This window comes from Calliphora vicina, chromosome 3 (genome assembly GCF_958450345.1).
Source record: "Calliphora vicina chromosome 3, idCalVici1.1, whole genome shotgun sequence".
Lineage (NCBI taxonomy): Eukaryota > Metazoa > Arthropoda > Insecta > Diptera > Calliphoridae > Calliphora > Calliphora vicina.
Window position 1 is genome coordinate 25,236,475 of NC_088782.1, and position 23,372 is coordinate 25,259,846.

The 23,372-nt window shown below is 29.1% G+C and overlaps 1 protein-coding gene across 1 annotated transcript in view; it reads right to left on the reverse strand.

The window, feature by feature from the left end:
• Nucleotides 1-3,617: 3,617 nt before the first annotated feature.
• Nucleotides 3,618-23,372, reverse strand: part of LOC135955357 (uncharacterized) — a 250,127-nt gene continuing 230,372 nt past the window's right edge. Inside the window, exons 8-9 of the mRNA XM_065505710.1 lie at nt 14,432-14,459; nt 3,618-3,827 (exon numbers count right to left, since the gene is read on the reverse strand). Coding sequence (XP_065361782.1) covers nt 3,618-3,827; nt 14,432-14,459 — 238 coding nt within the window. The remainder of the gene's footprint in view (nt 3,828-14,431; nt 14,460-23,372) is intronic.

Genomic DNA, 23,372 nt, shown 5'->3' on the forward strand with positions numbered 1-23,372 from the left:
CTTTTGTTCACATTCGGGTTGTTTGACGAAAATCATCGTAACCTCAACAATATGAACGCCTACCATGGGTTTAAACTATCATAATATTTTAGGACATTATGACAATATGACTTAATCCCCCAATTATAAAATATTTAAAAAAAATAAACACATTAATGAACTAATTTTGTACCAACAAATCTTCTATAATTAGAACACACCGAAGTTAATGGTGAATGTGTTTCATCGGTTTGAACTTGCGAGAAATGATTTGTGCGGTTCAGAAGTCGTGATTTCGACACGGAAGACAAATATCGCCTATGCCCGCCAAAAAAGTTTGAAACCAACTGCATGTCAATTAATTTTTTCTCCACAAATTTGTATACAAATCGTAGTTAAGGTTCAATGATTTAAGACTGTTGATTTGATGTCTAAAAAAGTTTCTATTGTTTTCTGTCTTAGTTCATATAATTTTAGTCAAAAAGGTGTTAATTTTATGTTTACTGGCGGGTAATTAAATTCAATCTTTGGTGGAGAGTTAGGGGTGTTTTTGGAGTTAAGCTAAATGCCACTTAACTGTTAACTCTGTCTGGTTATATGTTGCATAATAGATGACAGTTGTGAAAATATTGACAATTGATCGATTGTATATCTGTTTAATGTAAAAAAAATTCCTTAATTTTTGAACAATCGTTTAAACCAAAGAGAATATACATAGAGCGGAAACTCTGCTGTCAAAGACCTAACTCAGTTGTCAGAAACCTAAGTGGTGAGAATGTATTAGTAGAAAAAACTATGTGAAAACTAAAACAACACTCGTATGTGTGATAATTTTGAGAAATTTTTTTGTTTGAGTTTTTTTCTAGTTTCCGCTCTATGTTGTTTCTCTATGGTTTAAACAATGTATTTTTATTATAAAGAAAAGGCTGTGGTAATAAAAAATATGGAATCGACAATATATCTTAAATACCCATAAATAGGTTGATTTTAATGTAAAACATAACTAAAACTATTTAATAAAATGTAGTAATTCCAAATAAAAAAAAAGTTCCTAAGATATTTAAAACAAGTAAGGGTCAAGCCCGACCATATAATACCCTACACTAAGTAAAAGAGCAAAAACATTTTTCATTAAAAATTTCAATAATTTATATTTTTGAGTGATTTTCGGAAGTGGGCCTTATATGGGGGCTATGACCAATTATGGACCGATCACCATGAAATTATGTCGTGTGATTTACGTCTATATTAAAGTTAACTATGTTGAATTTTGTGTATATACCAAAATTTTTAAGCGATTTATGCACGTTAAAGTGATTTTCGGAAGCGGGCATATATGGGAGCTATGACTAATTATGGACCGATCGTAACAAAATTTGGTGACATGAATTTTGTATATATAAAACTTATTTGGAGCGGAATTTGTGGAGATACATATATAAATTAAACATTTATGACCGATAAATTCCAATTTCGGGAGGACATTTGTATGGGTGCTAGGTGAAGTAATGGACTGATTTAAGCCAGTTTTAATAGGCTTGGTCCTTGAGCCGAAAAAATGATATGTACCAAATTTCATCGAAATATCTTCAAAATTGCGACCTGTACTCTGCGCACAAGGTTTACATGGACAGCCAGCCAGCCGACCAGCCAGACGGTCGGACGGACATGGTTTAATCGACTCAGAAAGTGATTCTAAGTCGATCGGTATACTTTAAGGTGGGTGTTAGACTAATATTTTTGGGCGTTACAAACATCTGCACAAACGCATTATACCCTCCCCACTATGGTGGTGTAGGGTATAAAAATCCCCACAAGGAGATATTTTTTATTTTAAATGGGAAAGAGCTATTATTGTTTTAATACCATTAAAACTTAAAATAATTTCAAAATTTTTATAATTAAATGAAATCCCACAATTCTCAAAATATTTTCAAAAATTTCCAAAATGGAGATTTTTATAATTTCATCTGGGAAAGTGTTATTTTAACATTAAATAATAGTAAAACTATAATAAGTTTGAAAGTTTTAAATTCTAAAGAAATCCAAAAATTCCCAAAATATTTTTTAAAATTTCCATAAATTTTGATTTTCAAAAATTTATCTGGGAATTGTTAAAAAACCAATAATAAACTATAAACTTTCACATTCCCAAAAAAAATCTCAAAATGTCTAAAATAATTTTTTTTTTAAATTCTTGGTACTAATAATAGGTACTTTTTATGGGACTGTTAATAAACAAAAAAAAAACAATACATTTAACCGGGGATTGTTAATATAATAAAAATATGAATTCCAAACTCAATAAAAACAATTTAGAGAAAAATATTAAAATCCCACAACTCCCCAGATATTTTTTAAAATTTCCAAAAATGGGATTTACAAAATCTTATCTGGGAATTGTTAAAAAAAAACAAAAAAATTAATTATAAACTTACAACAACTTTGAAAACAAAAAAATAAGGAAAGCCCACAATTCCCAAAAAAAAAATTCAAAATTTTTAAAATAAACTTTTTACGGGATGGTTAACAAAGAAGAAAAAAAAACAATATTTTATCCTGGAATTGTTAATACAATAAAAATATGAATTCTAAACTCAATAAAAACAATTCAAATGTTCGGTATTTAGAGAAAATTATTAAAATCCCACAATTCCCCAGATATTTTTAAAATTTCGAAAAATGGGACTCTCAAAATTTTATCTGGGAATTGTTAAAAAAAACCAAAACAAACTATAAAGTAACTTCCAACAACTTTAAAAACAAAAAAGAAATCCCACAATACCAAAAAAAAAAAATTCAAAATTTTGAAATTTGCCATAGTTATTCAAAATGATTTCTGGGATTTGCTTTAAAAATACTTTTAAAACTAAAATTAAAAAAACTATAAAAAAAATTTTAGAATTTTTAAAATATTTGCCAAAAATATCATAAAGTGGATTTTGGAAAATTTGAGTTACAAACAAGTAAGAGAGCTATATTCGGCTGTGCCGAATCTTATATACCCTTCACCTAATTATACTTCAAAATACCAATTTTAAATATTTTTAGGTAAACGAAATTTTTTTTTTTATTTCAAAGTTGTTTTTTTCATTTTTTGGTAAATTTTTTTTTCGAATTGTTATTTTAAAATCTTATTAGACCATACTAAGTTGGTCCAACTTAGTATGGTCTTATATACGTCGTTGCAAAGGTCTTTGAAATATCTATCATTAGATATCCAAAAATAGGTCAAAAAACGAGGTTGTCCTGATTTTTTCTAATATCTCAGCCATTTGTAGACCGATTTTGCTGATTTTAAATAGGAAACTTCTCGAAAGCATGTCTGACCGAATTATTGAATATTTGGATCCGGAAGATATCTGGGGTCTTCAGAAAATTGATTTCAACAGACAAACAGACGAACATGGCTTAATCGACTCCACTATCTATAAGGATCCAGAATATATATACTTTATATGGAAATTACAAACGGAATGACAAACTTAAATACATATACCCTTCTTACGAAGGTGAAGGGTATAAAAAATATCGCGATTAAAAAATTAATTTCTGTAATAATATCAAAAAAAATCTGCTCACCCCTTTGGGATTTATACGTGGTTAAAACACCCCTGGGACAGGGCTCGGGACCAATATTACGATACACCACTATATCCGTATTCCCGTATAACAATATTTTGTTGCTGAATACTGGAGGCATTAATACCAATATAATGTTTAATATTTGTGGAATGATAAAAACCCGAAGATGAATTATCAAAGGCCGTGAAGACTTGAAGATGATGATCGATGGTGAGGGAAGAGGAAGGTATTTGTATTCTTTGCTGCTGATATTGATGCTGACGCTGACAAGAAAAAATTCCACATTTTTAAGGTATACACCCAATAAAATGTTGTAAAATCATTTATTTTCGTTTTTATTGTGATTACTTGAATTTTATACGAATGTCATCGAATATAGTCAACATTAGTTAGTTTTGGGGCACCAAAATCGTTAAAAAAACAAGCAAGTTGTATGTATGTATTTCAAATATTTATTTAGTTCAAATTTTATTTTTCAGTTTTTTCTCTACAATCACGTTTATATTTTACTATTTACGTTGATTTTCATTGCTGCTCAATGCCATAAAAGTTCATTAAACCACCATTTTATGGCTCCATAATGCCAAAAAGGAAAGGAATCTTCTTACACAACCAAAAAAAAAAACAAGCAAAACACATCCTTGAAAAAGGATCAAATTGTAAAAACAAATATGAATCTGTTAAAAAACTTTGAAAAGGTTTTTACATGTTGACTACAGCAGTTTAAGTAGAACGAACTCTTGAGGTAAAAAGTACCAAAAGACGAAAACTAACAATTTTAAGTATTTTATTGCGATTTTTTGTTTGGAACACTTTAAAATGATAATAAAAATGAGTAATAAATTCTAATAATGAGATGAAAACATGTTGCGGCCAATATTCAATGGCCGAATAATGAAAATATTTATATATTGTTGTATGCCACAAGCATGATTACACGCACTTGCCACACATAAATATGGATTTGTGGAAAATGTATATAATTTTTGGGGAATTTTGAAAAAAGTTACAAGTAGTAAATGTCATGTATGAGTGAGTAAGCAATGTAGGAGAATATTAGAATAGCTACTTTACAAAAGTTTGAATTTCAAGATCTAAATTCAAAATTTTTTTCAACGACCCATAATACGATTTTCTGCCGAAATTTAACTTGAACAACGAGCTTCATTTTATCTGATCAAGCTGACTTAGAAGCCACATATCATTCCCTCAAAGTTGTATCACTTATTCCAAAGCTGTCATGAAATTGATGAATTCGAAATGAACTGAATATTATGTGGTTCTATCCGGACTGCACACAAACAGCTCTCATGACAATGGACATTTTAAAGGATGTATTTCCTGGTCAACTAATGTCTCATTTTAACGATTTGTACACCTAAACCCTCTCTAAATGCAATGATGTTACTTGCTTTCTAAAAAACCCAACATGCTTCAATTTGCAAGCTGCATTTTAAAATACTTTCACAAATATAACACACATTTTTAATATAGATTTCATGTTGCAACCATAAAAATGTTTAATTAAACCCGAAAAATTGTTATAAACACACGCTTTGTTTATTCTCCAACATGGAAAATAAAAACAAATAAAATTAAAAAATTTATATAGAAATGAAATTTGTATTAGAAATAGAACACAACACTGCTCAAGTGTTATGGCATCCAGGGTAAAATTCACAATTTAGTTTAATACTTAATGGTTTTTTGTAATTGTTACAATTGGTTTAAAGGATATGCGTATGATTACAATTATTGTGATTTGGTCATTGTCAAGGCATGAAATACTGTTTAGGGTAGATTTAATAAAATACTGAATATAATTGAATACAAATTGTTTTTGAAAAAGTTTGACAACTTGAAAAGAAAACTGCATAATATTGATACAATAGAATCATATTCGTTCTTCATACGCCACCCACATTTAATTCTGATATGACTAATAAATCCTAAATCTTTCATAACTAAAAGTATGCTAAAGATACATTCACTAAACTGTCACTTTCCAAACAAGTATTAAAGACGTTTTCGTTACATTTTTGGAAATTCATTAATTTAAAGGGTGTCTACCCTTTGTACCTATTTTTTGGTACTTTTTTTCATAACATAAGAATATTTACACTACATACTACATTTGTAACTAATAACCAGTATTTAAAAAACTAGACTACAAGTAGCAGTAGCTACGAAAAAACACAAGTAGTCTAGTTAAAAAATTAATAAAAACTCGGAGTCAATAATTACTACTACTACTGCTACCTTCACATTTTGGTAGCAGTAGTTGTAGTAGTACTAATAAAAGAAAAATTTAAAAGTAGCAGAGTAATTTATTTTCTATTGCTACCTTAAAAAAGAAAAAGTTTTGATGTAGCAGTCATTAGTTTTTTATTAATTCTGCTACTTTTAAAATTTAGTAGTAATAGAAGTAGCAGTTGAGGTAGTAGAAGAAGTAGCATTTAAGTAGCAGTTGAAGTAGCAGCTAAGTAGCAGTTGAGGTAGCAATAAAATAAGTCAAAAATAAAAATCTTCAGCCAAAAAATTATATTATGTGTTGTTGTTGTGAATGTATATTTGTGTATGTTGGTCGTGTTGTAAACAAAAGTTCGGCTTTTTAGAAACACGAACATCTGAGACGAATAAAATCGAATAATTCTTTCAAACTCTCTCAAAACAAAAACAACACACAGTGTTTAATTCTGTCAATTTTGGTGTTATGACTGAAGATTTTCTTTTTTGACTACTTTTATTGCTACCTTAACTGCTGCATCAACTGCTACTTTACTGCTACCTTAAAAATTAAAACTCGATATAGAGCAGTAGCAATGATTTGTATTTTTATGCTACTACTCCATTTACAATTCATTTTTTATTAATACTGCTCTGTTAAGAGTTTTATATTTTGAAGGTAGCAGTTGTTTTAAAAAAACAAGAAAACGAAAAAAGACAAATGCTACTGCTACCGCTACATACACTTTTTTGAAGCAGTAGTTGTAGCAACAGTTAAAAATTTGTTAGTTATCGTAGCTTTTTAAACACTGCTAATAACCAAAAATATTAGTCTAACAGTGTACCAATCGCATGGGGTTCCAACTTTCTGAGTTGATTTTACTCTTATGCGCAAAGTATTGTTCGAAATTTTGAAGATATTTCGATAAAATTTGGGTCCTAAAAACGATTCTAATTATTTATAGGACCATGATAGTGAGACCCTATTCAAGTTAGATAGAATCGATCGATGATTTCACCTAGCCCCCATACAAATGACCTCCCGGAATTGTGGTTTTGCCCTGATTAATACCTGAACGGAAATATGTTATATATTAATACAAATTAGACCACACCTTATTTTTAAGATCAATTATGATTGATTATGTATATCTAAAAATCAATTTAACAGGAAATCTCTTATAAAAATCGAGATAAAATTTGTCTCAAATAACTTTTATAAATATCTAAATAATACTACCAAATTATATGAGCAGATATATCGGAATCATGCATCAATTTGTTAGTGTATATTTTAGCATATTATGCCCTTAAGATCATATTTTAGCATTTATTAGTTTCTACTGCATATTTATGGCATATTTTGACTTTTTAGAGCATATTTTTAGGGTCAATAAGTCCGTGATTTTTTTTAATTTAACGCCTCTTAACTAAAAAAGGAACACTGCTTCTGTCAACAGCCATCTGTCAAAGTTTGTACAGTTGTGTCATTTAGTTTGTGAAAATGGAAATGAGGAGAAAATGGAAAAAAAGGAATTTCGTGTGCTCATTCATTAAGCATTATTTTTTGCTGAAAAAACCTTAAAAAAATGCTTTTTTTGGAGTTTTTGCGAAGATACATATTTTTCAAATTGAAATTAAATTTTTATTTATGAATATTTTTTAATGAAATTTTACAGTTATATAGATTTTTCTATGGAAAATGCACAAATAAAAACAAATTTAAAAATTTGGTATCTGGAATACCGCAATTCCCAATAAAGTTTGGAAAAAGCATAGTCTTTGATATAGACTATGCGATTTGAGAATTTTTTCCCTAAAGTTGAAAAAAATATGTTTTTTTTGGATGGACCAGGTCCCCTCGGTATCAAAAATTATTTTTTTTTTCATTTAGAATATTTGATGTAATGTTAGTATAAATACCTTATAAATCAGCTTAGACATTTTTTAGATAACTTAAAAGAATTTTTTATTTTTATTTTATTTTATTAATATTATATAATACAATAAATGACACTATATAATAAAGTTGGATGAGAGTTCTGGTAGCTGTGACCTTCGACTCAACTTAAAAGAATAAAAGTACTTTTTTTTTTTTTTTTTTTTTTTTTTTTTTTAAAGAATAAAAGTACTTTTTTTTCCAAAAAACTATCGAAAAATCGCCTTTTTTAATTCAAATAACTTTGAATTTAGTCATGATTTTTAAACAATTTTTTTTATTTGACATATACATACATTTATTGTTAGTCCAATAAAATAAAAGAAAACATTTGAACCGCTGTTATCAAAAAACTGAAGTAAGATGGGTAACAATATTGAAAATTTAGATTTCAAATATGAATATCTGCTCGACAACGAGATTCCATATGTCTAATTTTTTTGGCATCGAAACACAAACGAAGAAATAGGATCGTTTTAAAAATGGATGGCCGCGCCCTATGTATCAAAAGATACACCAAAACACACCCGAGACTATAGCAGAGAACAGCAGTCAAAACAGTGGGTTTCTCGGGGTGTATCGGAGCCAAAGAAGTCCATAGTGGGTTTATCAGCCAGTAAAGTCATGACGACCATTTTTATACCCTTCACCTTCCTGAGAAGGGTATATATAAGTTTGTCATCTCGTTTGTAATTTCTACATTTTTCATTTCCGACCCTATAAAGTATATATATTCTGGATACTTATAGATAGTGGAGTCGATTAAGCCATGTCCGCCTGTCTGTCTGTTGACATCAATTTTCTGAAGACCCCAGATATCTTCGGGATCGAAATCTTCAATAATTCTGTCAGACATGTTTTCGAGAAGTTTGCAATTTAAAATCAGCAAAATCGGTCCACAAATGGCTGAGATATGAAGAAAAAAAACAGGACAACCATGATTTGTAACCTATTTTTGACCTATATTTGGCTTACTAAGTCATTAATATAGACAATATGGATATCTAATGACAGATATTTCAATGACGTATATAAAACCATAGTAAGTTGGAATAACAATGGGTCAAAATCGGAAAAATATTTTTTAACCGGATTTTTTTTAAAAAAAAAAAAAAAAATTTAAAAAAAAAAATTCGAAATTTTTTTTTGTTCAAAAGAAAAATAAATAAATTTTGTTTAGCTAAAAATATTTAAAATTTTTATTTTGAAGCCGAATATATTATATATATATATATTCACCCTTATCGCGAATCAATATTTCACATGAAATATTTTCCCTTTTCCTTTTTTCGTTCATCAACTTTGTTCACGTGAAAAAATTCCCCTTGTTGTGAAATTTTTAGATGGAATTTTGTATACAATAAATAGCTGTTACGAACAAAATCAACTATTGTGAATGTAAAGTTCATCGTGATATTGCCGATAGCAATTTTCCCTTCGAGGGAAATGAATATTTCATGGGAACAAAATTTCACATTTTATTGCCGATAGGGGTGATTATATTTTAAACTTTATGAGATAACATATAGAAATATACAAGATTTTCTTTATTTTCATATATTTGTAGAAATTACGAGCTGTACAAATCTTGTCGAATTTGATAGCCTGTATCTCACCTTGTACTCCAACAGAGTGATCGCAAATATAATTTTCTGAAAGCTTATGTTCTCCTGTACGATTCGCTCATACATCATTTTCAAATCGGACTTTATTACCACTTTTTTCCGATCGACACCACTGTATGCCGTCCACATCAATATCATCCAATTTAGGTGGTGCACCGATAGACTAGACGATTCCCGCTAGAGACTCTGGGTATATCAGCAGGCAAGGTAGAAAGAACTCTCTTATTAAGCTTGAACAGACTCATTTTCTATGAGCCCCCAATGATCCAAAGGCTTTTGTCTTGTCTATTAAGAAAAATCTAACCAAGCAAATAAGTGCCGGGCTAATGTTTTGTTTACATTACTTTCTCATATGTAAACTTAGACAATTTAACTGGAGGCTACACTCACGGAAATATGTTAGTAACAAAAGGAATAATAAAAGATGATGTGTGTATACAATTACACACAAAATTCTTATACATATGAAACAAGTAAAGAAATAGAGACTGTCAATCCCAACCATATAATACCCTCCTACACTGAGTATATGAGCAAAATATTTGTGCAGAAATTTATATCAAATTATTATATAGATAAGACATTTATGACAAAAAAGTCCTAATTCGGGAGGACATTTGTATGGGGTCTAGATGATATAATGGACCAATTTCCACCGATTTCATAATGGACCTATTTCATTGAAATATCTTCAAAAATACGACCTGTAGTTTGCGGACGGACATCGTTAAATCGACTTAGAAAGTGATCCTTAATCGATCGGTATACTTAAAGCTTGGACTAATAGTTTAATAGTTTCGGCCGTTACAAACGTCATAATTCATAATGCACTACCCACTATTGTAGTGTAGGTTATAACAGTAAGTAAAATAATCAAAGGTCCATGGCAGAATCTTTAGATGGCTTTGAAAGAGAATTATATGATATTAGAAGGCAACAAACCAAATATTTTTCTGCATTCTGAACCAATATTTACTTAAAATTTTAGCTAAAATCATATTTTACTTTATAATTTTAAAATCTATAAAATTTTTAGTGAAATTTTGTGTTAGAAAACTTTACAATTTATTGTTTAATAACCCTGTAATTATGTGTTCAACTGCAAGCTTTATCTCTAAAAATATAGACCATATTATATTTCTATACAGCTGTTTATGAGTTTTGTCTTTCATTCTCGGTAAAATTGTCTTGCATAAAATTGAAAATAAAAAATGCGGAAGTAGCAAAAGTTTCTTATAGCTTTTCTTCATCTATTTCTTATTATAGTTTTTTTTTTTGTTTTGCTTTAGTGTCAAATATTTTCCTACTAGTTCTTTACTTTTGCTTTCTTTACATAAACTAAATGTAAAAACTAAATAAAAGAAAATATGTGCTACGAAAACCTAAGAATTTATGTTTGGAAAACTTTATGGTGCAACTTTAAAACACAGAACAAAAATCTACTGAAATTGAAATGGTAAACTTAAATTCTAAGAATAACATAACAATATTAAGGAAAACTTAAAAGATTTACCAAAAAAAATAAATAAAATAATAATTTATAAGAAAAAATAAACAAATAAGAAAAGAAGAAATTAAGTTAAACATTAAATACAAGGGAATAATAAAGTTTCCATTAAAAATTATTAGGGGAAATAATTGCCATAAAATATACAAATTATAAATCTACACTAAAGTCAAAGTAACCACTATTACAAGCAAATGTTTATTTGATTTTACATGAACTTTGTAACAGCAAACAACAGACAGTGTGATAGATAGAAAAATATGGGGTAATAAAATGATATCTTCTGAACTACTGGTCCCATTGCAAACTGATATATAAACGAATCAGGACATATGCTTTCAAAACATGAAATTTGCTACTTAATGGTCACATCCATGCCACAAATCATGCCACAAAAGTAAATTGCAAAAAAATTAAATCATCAAATTTGTTTTCTATGATCACTTATGTTACAAACAACTTTTTGTAGTCTTTATTTAAAAAAACATTTAAACAACTTTTAGTTTACAATTTATGTAGTATGTAGTATATAACCCAACCAATTGCCACAAAAATGAAACAATATTATTTTCAACACACTTTTCATTTTCTAACTAAATCCTTTAAATGCCTTACAAACACATAAAAAACACTCTTATTTTTAGTTTCACTTTAAACTCTTTCCGTTTCCTTATCACATGTTCAAAAAAATAAAAGCCAACAACAAGAAAATTATTTATTATCCTTAACAACAACGATAAAAGCCAACAAAAGACCTCAACTGAAAGAAAAAACCTAACAAAAAAAAAACATATAAAACAAATAAAGTGAAAAAAATTGTGGCAATAGAAGAAGGTAAACAACCATTTGTAGCTATATGTAGCTCGAATTAATGTAGATAAAAAGTTAAACAAACTTGCACTTAAAAATACACTGAACTTAGAAAACTGTAAAAGGGGGAAACATACAACTGGAAATGTTAAATACCTTTAAAAAACCATAAATAAGAAACTGAAGTAAACATTTAAATAAAACTAGTGTGTCCACTAGATTGACATCTATATATAGAATTTTTCGATTATTGGTGATTAAAAAAAATTTTAAAATTTTAATTTTGAAAACAAAAATTCCAATAAAAACAGTTTTCGTATTTCATTTACCCACATAAAGAGTGAGATCGAAAAAATCTTAACATTATAAATGTTAATAAACAAGTACGAGATCTATATTCGGCTGTTCCAAATCTTATATACCCTTCACCAAATTATACTTGAAAATACAAATTTTAAATATTTCTTTTTTTTTAATTTTTTGGAAAAAAAATGTTTCTAATTAATAAATCTTTAATTTTTTTCTAATTGTTTTTTTTTAATTTTTGAAATAAAAATTTTTTTTTTAATATTTTGCGAAAAAAAACTTTTGGTGAAAAAATATTTTTTCCGATTTTGACCCATTGTAGGTCCAACTTACTATGGTCTTATATACGTCGTTGCAAAGGTCTTTGAAATATCCATATTGTCTATATTAATGACTTAGTAATCCAGATATAGGTCAAAAATCGAGGTTGTCCTGGTTTTTTCGTTATATCTCAGCCATTTGTGGACCGATTTTTAAATAGCAACCGAGCCGGAAGAATTCCGGAGATATAGATGTATAAATCGTGTATGTAAGTTATTTGGGGACTTTGGAAAGTTGATTTCAACAGACAGACTTGGCTTACTCGACTCTGCTATCTATAAGGATCCAGAATATATATACTTTTATAGGCTCGCAAAATTATATTGTGGAAATTACAAACGGAATGACCTTTTCACGAAGGTGAAGGGTATAAAAAGAAACTACTAAACCTACATTTTAATTTTTTTGTATTTGATTGCAATTACAAAAAATATATTTTTTATAGTTCTAATCGATAGTGCTGAATTTATGAACCTTTTCCGGAAACCCTTCCATTAAGGTTTTTATAGTGCTTTCTGTCACTTTGTTCAAACAGAAAGTCCATCTCCGTTTAAAATCTACCACACTTTTGGACATCTTTTTTCTATTCTTAACAAGAGCCCAATATTGTTCCACTGGCCTTAAGCTAGGTTTCCGCATACACCGTAATCGGCGCCGATAATGAAAACTGAAACTGAAAAACGTTGGTGTTCGTCATCGTCTCGTTTCTGAATTGTTTTCGTTTCAGTTGGGTGCGTTGCGGCATAAAACAGAAACGAAATTAGTTTTTAATTTTGGATGTCGCACATTAAATAGAATTTCATTATTTTTGACAAAATCTATTATTTTTTCCTCTTCCAATAAAGAACATTTATTTTTTTTATTCATTTTGATTTTCTTTAAATTTGAAATAAAAACATAATTAAAATAATTTCGTTCCTACAGCACCGAAAACAACCTACTTGAAGTTGTTTTCGTTCCGGCCCCAAATTACAGGTTTTTCGTTACTGACCGGCAGTTTTGAGGATTTGCCTCTCTTGGTACAAATACCGCATTATTGTTCTTGTAGTAGAGAAGTCTTATAAACGGAAGCTTAGAAAAACTTTCCAGAACATATGTATGTTTCGTCAACCATTGCAGCATGTATATTTTATGTATAAAATTTGACTTCAATTTCCGTGCTCTGTTTTTGGCCTTTAAATTTTTAGCAGAGTTCCTGTCATGAACTTTTTGAGCCTTGTATGTTTTTAAACCTGCATTGGCTTTAACTTTTTGTACTAAAGAGTCCTTTTTATTTATTATCTTTAGAAACATCATGTGCGCCATTCCATCTACCTGAACCAGGCTTTCTATCAACGGACTTGTTCTCAAGATACGGCAGACCTTGGTTGTTTGGCCAACTTTGGGACCAAATTGGGTTTTGTTCAAAATATTTAATAATTTTAATAAGATTAATAATAATACTTGAGTTATACCATAAAATAAAGCAATTTTCTTAACAAAAATTTCAGGAAATTTAATTTCAGTTTATAAAAACAAGGGACGAAATGAAAAATTTCAAAACAATGTAAGGAAGTATAGTCGGTCAAGCCCATCCATATGATACCTTGCAATGAGTTAATAAGCAAAAACCTTTTTCTCTTAAAATTGATATAATTTATTTTCGTGCCTGATTTTTGGAAATAGGCCTTATATGGGAGCTATGACAATTGTTAGCTATGACCTTTTCCCATCTTTCTGACATCATATGGATTCCAAACCTATCTCATCTTTTGAGGCTAAGAACGAAGCAAGCCAATTTTGGATACTCTGTTCTGAAGTGAAGCGTATCCCAGAGAGAGCGTTCTGCTTGGTGAAACATTACAGTTTCATGTTTAGCCGCATATTCTAAACGTTGCAACGTTTAGAATATGCGACAACGCGTTGTCCAGTTATGCTCAAAAATTCTGCATTTAGTATTTAGATGACAGAGAACAATTTTAGATCTTAGAAGCACGAGGTTTTATAAGTATTTGAACTTAAAATAATATACCTTTGCCATAAATTCTTTGCAAAGGTTTTATAAGTTTAGTTTAGTTACAACTTTTCAGAATTATTGAAATTTCAGGGTTTTCATAAATTTCTTAAATATATTTATTTAGATTTCATACTTGCTTGATTGATTATAATAATAGTTTCATACCTGCAATGAAAAAGAATGACATTTGTTTTTATTAGAATTGAAAATAAAAATGACAGATTAAGAAACTAGTTATATTTAAAAAATCTTTAGTAATAGTTGTAATTCCAATATCGAGTATCGAGTTAAATATTTTTTTGAATTCGTGCAATTTATTGTTAAAAAATTTAGCACTAGTTTTAGATTTTTTTTTTATATTTAACTAACATTTTCTTAGACAATTTTGATCCCAGATATAAAAGGGTTAACAATGTTCTAAATGTTTAAAATTAAAATATCGAAAAAAACTGAAATTACAATAAATATTATAAAATAGGCTGTGTTTTAAAGAAATAACTTTAACAAATTTGCGAAATCCGCTAATTTTAAATCGGTATCCAAGCCAATCTATAATAAGTAGATTCAACCGCTTTAATTTGCATTGATGCTTGATTCGTTTGTGCGTAGAGCCAAATCTAATGCTGGGTTGAAGTCGTATAAAGTTCAGAAAGTCCCAGATCGCAATGCGTTAAAGAACTTAAAAGCAAAAGAACGAGCGAACAAATTGAGGTAAAATTTTATAAAAAAAAAATTAACCTTTTGTGTAATGGATGATGAAACTTATGTACTGGCAGACATTTCACAACTTCAGGGTCAATATTTTTATAAAATGTTTAATGGGAGGATTTCCGGAAAAAGTAGATAAATTTATAAATACCTAATAATATGCCAATATTTTAATGTTTAGTGAATTTGTACAATATTTGAATAAATTTACGTATTTTTGAGAATTTTTATAATGAACGGTTTAAGTTTTATTTAACTTAATACAAATAAAAGTTTTTTGTTTGGCACACTGTTTATGTTGCTTATTTTTACCAGGAAAACTAAATAAAAATATAACTCCTAGGTAGACTTAAAGTACATAAAGTTAAACAAACAGAATCACACATGTGCAAGAGTTTAAATATAAACATATAACTGACCAAAAAGACATTAAAGGTTGTATGCATGTCGATATCATTACATTTCATCCTCAAAAGAAAGTCATTTTAAATTTGAAAATGTTTTTGTACTAATTATTGTCATATAAAAACCAAGAGACTTTTCATTAAGCATTCACTGGTTCATCGGTGGTAAATCAAAATAATGTCTTGACTATAAAGTCATTCTAAGTAAAACGGTTGTGAAATCAAATTTGGAAATATGGAATCCAATTGTAGGGAACGGCCAGCAATTCCAATAGCAATTCGGAATTAAAAAGAAAAAAATAATACAAAATTTATTATTTTAACTGTCATTTTGTCACCGCACTATGGAGTCGATCAGAAAAAAGGGTGTAATAAATTTGTATCTTCTAAACTACTGTTCAGATTACAAAATGATGTACGAAAGAAACGTACAGGAGGACTTAAGATTTCAGAAAATTAAATTTGTGACTACCCTGTTTGAATACAAGGTTACTTACAGGGTGTCAAAGTCGATCACCTCTGGTTTGAAAAACTTTGTAAAACTCGCAACTTGTTGCAATATCTCTCCTTGTATTCTAATAGGGTGGTCACAAATTTAATTTTCTGATATCGTATGTCCTCCTGTTAGATTCTTTCGTACATAGTAGTAGTTTTCCGATTGATAACACTGTTTACCACTCTATGTATCAGCCTAATATGTATTAAAAAGCCCTCACATTGGAATATATTACATGTAATATTGCTGTAAAATTCTAAAATGTATGACTTTTAGTCCAACACTATTCTTTCTAACCCTTTAATGTCCATTTTGTAAAAACAAGAACATTTGCCATGCATTTATAAATGATTTTAAAAGTTTTCAAAAGAATTTTGCAGTTTGAGGGGTTAACGATTTATGGACAGAATACCTTAAAGGGTTTCTCCTTCTATCTACAATATTTTGGTTAAATAAAACTACATAAAAGCAAGAAAAATCTATATGCAAGAAGTCGTTAAAAAAGACAGGCATTGGTACACTTTAGCTATAAGAAAATAAAAACAAACCTAAGTAAATATATACATTCAAATACATATCTATGTATATGCAAGTCACTGAACCATGTTATAAAAGCAAAACACACATAGAAATTATAGTCTTTTACAATTTTTAAAAAAGAAGTAACAAAAATATGTTTGTGCAAAAAAAAGATACCCACAGAAGGACACCATGATGCTGTTGTTGTACAGCATTTGTATGTGCTCGAATTTATGTTCAAAAAAGATAATTTGTTTATGGGTTTTTTACATAAAAAATACAAAACATTTTTAATTTTCAGCTTTTCTCTTTTCATTTCCCATTTATAAAACATGGTGTCAAGGTCATTTTGTTGGTTATTATTTTATATTTTGGCTGGCTTTTTAATACTTTGTTTGATAAATAATACATACTTTATGATATATTTTTGTATATTTTCCTTTTTGTTTACTTTCACTGCATTTTTGTTATTGTTTGCTGTATTTTTAAACTTAATTAAAATAAATTTCAATATAATTTATTAAAAATCTAAATTTTGTTACTTGTTTTTGAATATTTATGAAGAAATAATGTTTGTTTTTTTTAATGAAAACATTATTTAATACACATTGATTTATGTTGGTGGCGTATAAGTAATAGTAATTATATATTCGAATTAAATATTAAGTATACGTAGATTAAAAGGGAAAACATTGAAAAACCAAAAAAAAAAGAAAAACAAGTAAGAGTGTTATAATCGGCTGTGCCGAATCCCACCATCAATATGTGACAATAAAATAATTTTTAGATAGAGGGACTATATGGGGGTAGGGTCAATTAATTATTGACCGAAAGTTGGTAGAAAGATTCAGGTTCATATTCAGGTTGTTTATGTCCAATTTAATCACGATATTAATTACACTCTGCTACAAAATTACACTTTTTGTCAAAACTTGAAAAGCGACCTAATGGGGGTTGTAGGCCTAGGTGAGGACATACTAAAACCGTTTTCAAAGATTTTGAAACACTCTCAAAATTTTGAGATATTTTGAAAAAACTGTTTTAGGGTAGGTCGTAGTACTTTAGTACCTCTAACTCACACATTTTTAGACCGATTTCAAAATTTTAAACAATTATGGATAGACAAAGAATTAGGCTTTCATAAAATGTGTAAGTTTTTATAAAAAGTTTCGCTTAATTTTTTATTTTTTTGGTAATTTTTCATATTCAACAATAGTTAATTTAATTTTTTTCTACGAAAACCTATTCTTTTTTGCACAGTGTTTCAAAGACAACTTTATATGGGAAAAAATGTGATATTACTTGTTTAAATCGGTTTATATTTGCAAAAGTTATTAAACTTTTTTGAAAAAAGTTCGAAAAAATTTACCTTGTAAATTCAAAATTTTACAAATATTTTTTTTTCTACAGTTTTTGTTTATTTTTATTTATATGCGCTGGGGGAGAAAATTCTAAAAATGGTGTTAATTAAAAGTTGAATAACTTTTAGAATTTTCATCTGGTTTGAATAATTAAAACCATGTTTTGTTAAGAACTAAATTTCCTATATATGTTGGTATACATTTTTATAAACTTTCATACTAAAATCAAAAATGTTGATAAATTTTGTTTTTCTTTCAGATATCCTTAACAAAAACAATACTTATAACTTAAAAATGTATCAAAAAATACAAGTCATTTTAAAGCGTAATCAGTTTTCTTTCCAAACCCGTTAAAAAATTTAAAGTCGGACAAAATCTGACTAAGCTACAGGTCGATAAGTCGACGAACATCACTGAAAACTGTTTTTTCAGAATAACTTCTGAATTTGGGGGTGTTTCAGAAATTTTTAGAGACAATTTGTATTGTACTCAGCAAGACCTATAACCCACGCTAGGCCGTTTTCCAAGTTTTTTTTCCATCGTAGCACCGTGTTATTAATTATTATAATATTCACGTAATTTTCTGGGGAGGAGACCTTGTATGGGGACTAGGGAAAAATGTTGTTCGATTTTCGCCATACCTTACAGTATAAGCAAATCCCGATATAACGAATCTCACTTTAACGAAAATCCGATTTAACGCACGGTCAAAATCGTCACATTGGCTACCTTATATAACGAACGTTTCAAAAATTGTATGATATATCGATATATCGAATGGTGAGAAAAAACAAACAAATTTTTAACATTGACAACCTTATATAGCGAACATTTCGAAAATTGTACGCTCAATAAAACGAACAGAGAGTATGAAAAACAAAAATAGTAAAGAATGTAAAAATAAGAAAATAAGTCGTTACAGTACCGTTTTCAATGGTTACTCTTTTTAATAATTAGAATGCGAACGAAATCTTTCATTCGATATTGTGAAACAGGCTATAATTGTGCAAGTGTTCATGTGAATTAAGTAGGGAAACTGTAGAAGAATTTCATTGAAAGAAAAAGTAAAAAATTTAGATGAATGATTGAAATATGGAATAACAAAATTCTCAACATGTATTTTGAAGAAATCATTTAATCGTGACTAAGTGTTTGCTGTAAATTATCTTCACACAAATTAAGTGGAATCTGGAATCTTGAAAATCATTTTTTTTAAATGTTTGTCCCTAAGTTTAATTTTCTACAATGAAGGATTTATTAATCGTGGATAATTCACCAAGCCATCCTCCAGAAGAACAATTAGTAAAAACCACTAAAGATATAAATATTTGGACGATTTTCATTCCTCCTAATGTCACACAGCTCATCCAACATAGGGATCAAAAAGCCATACGTTTAGTTAAATTCCAATACAGAAAAAGTTGTCCAAAATTAAAAAAAAACATCTCGATATAACGAATTTTTCAATTTAACGAATGGGCCTGACAACATATCGTTCGTTCCGGGATTTGCCTGTACTTAGAACTGATTTGTGTAAAATGTTGGATTGCAATTTTAAAGGTGAAATCATGGACCGATATTGTCCATTCTGAATACCAAACAAACCTTATCAACATAGAGTATTTCAGCCAGCTAGCTGCTTTCGTTTGGACCATATCGTGTTTTCAACAGACAGACAGACGGACGGACATCTTTAGATCATCTTAGAATAGTATGAGGACTTAAATAAAGTAACCTTTTTTTATGCAAGTAATGCATTTTTACTTATTTTAATATTTTGTATTAAAATCTCAATTTTCTTAAACAGTGGACTTAGCACGTTTGCTCACTAAGCTAAGAGTGAGTAAAAAAAAACTTTTACACACCATTCCAGCTAAAACTTATCCTCAGATATTATATTTTTTATATCATTAATTTGGAACTCTTATTTCGGTCAAAAAGATCACAGCAGTATGTGAACAAATAATAAAAACTTTTCAGAAAAAAATCCAATAGGGACTTTCAAAAAAATAGCAAAAAGGTAATTTGAAGGTAACAGTGTGACGATGACACTGTTTCAAAAGCCATTAAACAGTATAAGGAAGATTTGAACATTGAAAGAAAATCAGGAAGAAAAAAAGGTCTAAACAAATTTTTCGAAATGCACCGAACACTTCTATCAGAAAATCAGCTCGTAAATTTAAATGCTCTTATTATTTCTTGCACAGCGCAAATAATTTGACAGTTCATCATGCCTGAAATACATACTCCTTTTTAAGGACTGACATCGAAAAAACCTTAACACACGGTTTTCCTTAAAACTTTTTATCCAAGTATTATTTGATTTTTTTTTATCAGCTACCTTTGAAAAGTATGTCAGTTATTATATTTAATGTCAATTATGTTCATTTATTGATAATCTGATTAAAATTAGTGGCGAGAAAAAAGTCCGTTTTAAAATTATTAAATATTTTCAACAAAACCCAACTTGGTCCTACAATAACTTGGCCAACCAATCAAAGGTCTGCCGTCAAACTCATTTCAATGTTATTAAACAGTATCGAGAGAACTTGTCCGTTGATAGAAAACCTGGTTTAGGTAGAAGGAATGGTCGTCTAAAGCCAATAAATAAAGCATTTTCAAAAGAGCTCCCAACACATACGGTAGGAAAGCAGTCCGACTAGCTCAGTAATCGGACTATTTGGTATGAAAAGTTAGAGCCAATGCAGGTTCAAAAAGTTCCTGACAGGAACTCTGCTAAAAATTTAGTGGCCAAAGACAGAGCACGGAAATTGAAGACAAATTTTATAAAAATTATACCTGCTGCATAATTTATGTTCTGGTAATTTTTCGCAGCTTCCGGGTCAATATTTTTATATTGCAGATGGTCGGGGGAATATTGTAGAAAAGTTTAGGACCCAAAATCTGAAAATTTTCCCAAAATGTTCTTGGTATGACAAGCAATGTGCAGTTGCGGCAAAAGAAGCCAAACATTTGTTACAAAGGGCTCTATAAATATCGAAATTTACATCAAGGAATGTCTACAAAAGAGGATGCTTCCATTCATAAGACTTCTTAATGTGTCCACTTATTTTTGGCCTGATTTGGCATTCTGTCACTATGTTAAGCAAGGGATTGAGTGGTACAAGAAGAATAATGGGGTATTTCTACCAAGAGAGGCAAATTCTCCAAACTGTCTGGAGCTAAAGCCAGTGTAGAGTTATTGGTCGCTTTTTTGTGTATAAGTTAAAAATCAAAACAATTGCATTTTTACTTTAGTTTATTATAAAAAGTAGGAAACAATAAATCAATACATAAAAAAAACGCCCCATTCCAAGGTTTTTTGTGGAGTGAAATGGTTAGTTTACTAACCACCATGGCGGTTGGCATTAAAAGTAACTATGATAACAATTTTTGTTGCGTATAAATTTTGTTGAAATCGAATATTTTTGACTAAATTTTCTGACCAAACAACCGAAATAGCAATAAAATCATAAACGATGACTTCAAAAAATATAATTGTTTAGCAAAATGGCAATATATGCCAAAAAAAATATGTTTTAAAGGCTATAGAAAAGGTGGTTAGTAAAGTGACCACCAAACCGGAGAGTTAAAAGATCATTGAAGAGCACAAAAAAGGTGTCCAAAAGTGTTGTAGATTTTAAGCGGAGATGGACAACCTGTTCGAACAGTGACATAAAAACCATAATGGAAGGGTTTCCGAAAAAAAGTCAAAATATAATCTCTCTTGATTATAACTATAAAAATAATATATGTTGTTAGTTGTAATAATAATTTCAATCAAATAAAAAAAATCAAAACTAGAGGTTTAGTGGTTTCTTTTTTTATTAACATTTATGTATGTTAAGATTTTTTCGATCTCACTCCTTGTGTATGATACATGATAGTATACATTTATACCCTTATAGATACCTATATATATTTATTCTCTAGTTATAAAATTCGTTTTTATAATTGACTTAAGCCGAAAATACTTGCTAATGTATAGTGCAGGAAATGTGTATATTCACACTTAAATAATAATAGAATTTTAAAGAAAAATTTTAGTGGCGAAAGGGGGAACACAATATATCTAATATCTAAAGAAGTATCCCGAATTTCATGGGATAAAAGCTAGTGCCCCCACCCCACAACATATACAAGATCTGATAATGTGATTTGTTGTGCAATTTATAATAAATCCCGTTTCCCTTGCTTTTATTATTATCTCCTGTGCTATAGTTATAGTTAAAGCTTCTTATAAGCTTACAAAAATAATTTTGCAAACTAATATATTGGCATCAAAAAAAAGAAGATAAAACTGAAATAAATTCCTCAATTTAATATAAATGAATTTATAAATTACTTATGGCATCTTTAAGTTTCGATTGTTTTATGGTTACTCAGCAACATTTTCTCTTAAAAGGGAATAAAAACGAAATATTTGCAAAGAATTTTACGAATATTTAATAAACCTACAGAAATAGTTAGCATCATATGAATTTGTCAGGGAAATAATAAGAAAATTTAATAAGTATAAATACTAAATAAGAGGAAAAAATATAACACAAATGAATATTTTTTTAGATTATATTAAAATTTATTAAAACCTGCCTTATTTTGTTCACATACTTTAATCATTTCCAAATATAAAGAACTTTTATAATCTGGTAATAAAGTTTAATTAGGTTGAAAATGTGTTCAATATAATGTTATGAATATTGTAAGAAACTTATGAAGCTTTATTAATTGTGTTGCCCTTTGCACGGAATTGCAAAACTGTGAACTAGTTTTTTTTTAACTCAACTAAAAATCGGAAATACATGTTTGATTATTTTTCAAATACTTTAATTATTTCCAAATATAAGGGACTCACTAAGTAAAAGAGCAAAAACATTTTTCTTTTAAAATTTTTGAGTGATTTTCGGAAGTGGGCCTTATATGGGGGCTATGACCAATTATGGACCGATCACCATGAAATTGGGTCGTGTGATTTATGTCTATATTAAAGTTAACTATGTTGGATTTTGTGAGTATACCAACATTTTTAAGCGATTTATACACGTTAAAGTGATTTTCGGAAGCGGGTCTATATGGGAACTATGACTAATTATTAACCGATCGTAACAAAAATTGGTGACATGCATTTTGTATATATAAAACTTATTTGGAGCAGAATTTGTGAAGATACATATATAAATTAAACATTTATGACCGATAAAGTCCAATTTCGGAAGGACATTTGTATGGGGGCTAGGTGAAATAATGGACCAATTTCAGCCAGTTTCAATAGGCTTGGTCCTTGGGCCGAACAAATAATATGTACCATATTTTATCGTAATATCTTCAAAATTGCGACCTGTACTCTTCGCACAAGTTTTACATGGACAGCTAGCTAGCCAGTCGACCAGCCAGCCATCAGAAAGTGATTCTAAGTCGATCGGTATACTTAAAGGTGGGTGTTTGACTAATATTTTTGGGCGTTACAAACATCTGCACAAACGCATTATACCCTCCCCACTATGGTGGTGTAGGGTTTAAAAATAAAGTTGTACATGATCACAGCAATTATTTTAACATTATTTAACAATATTATTTTTACTGTATTTAT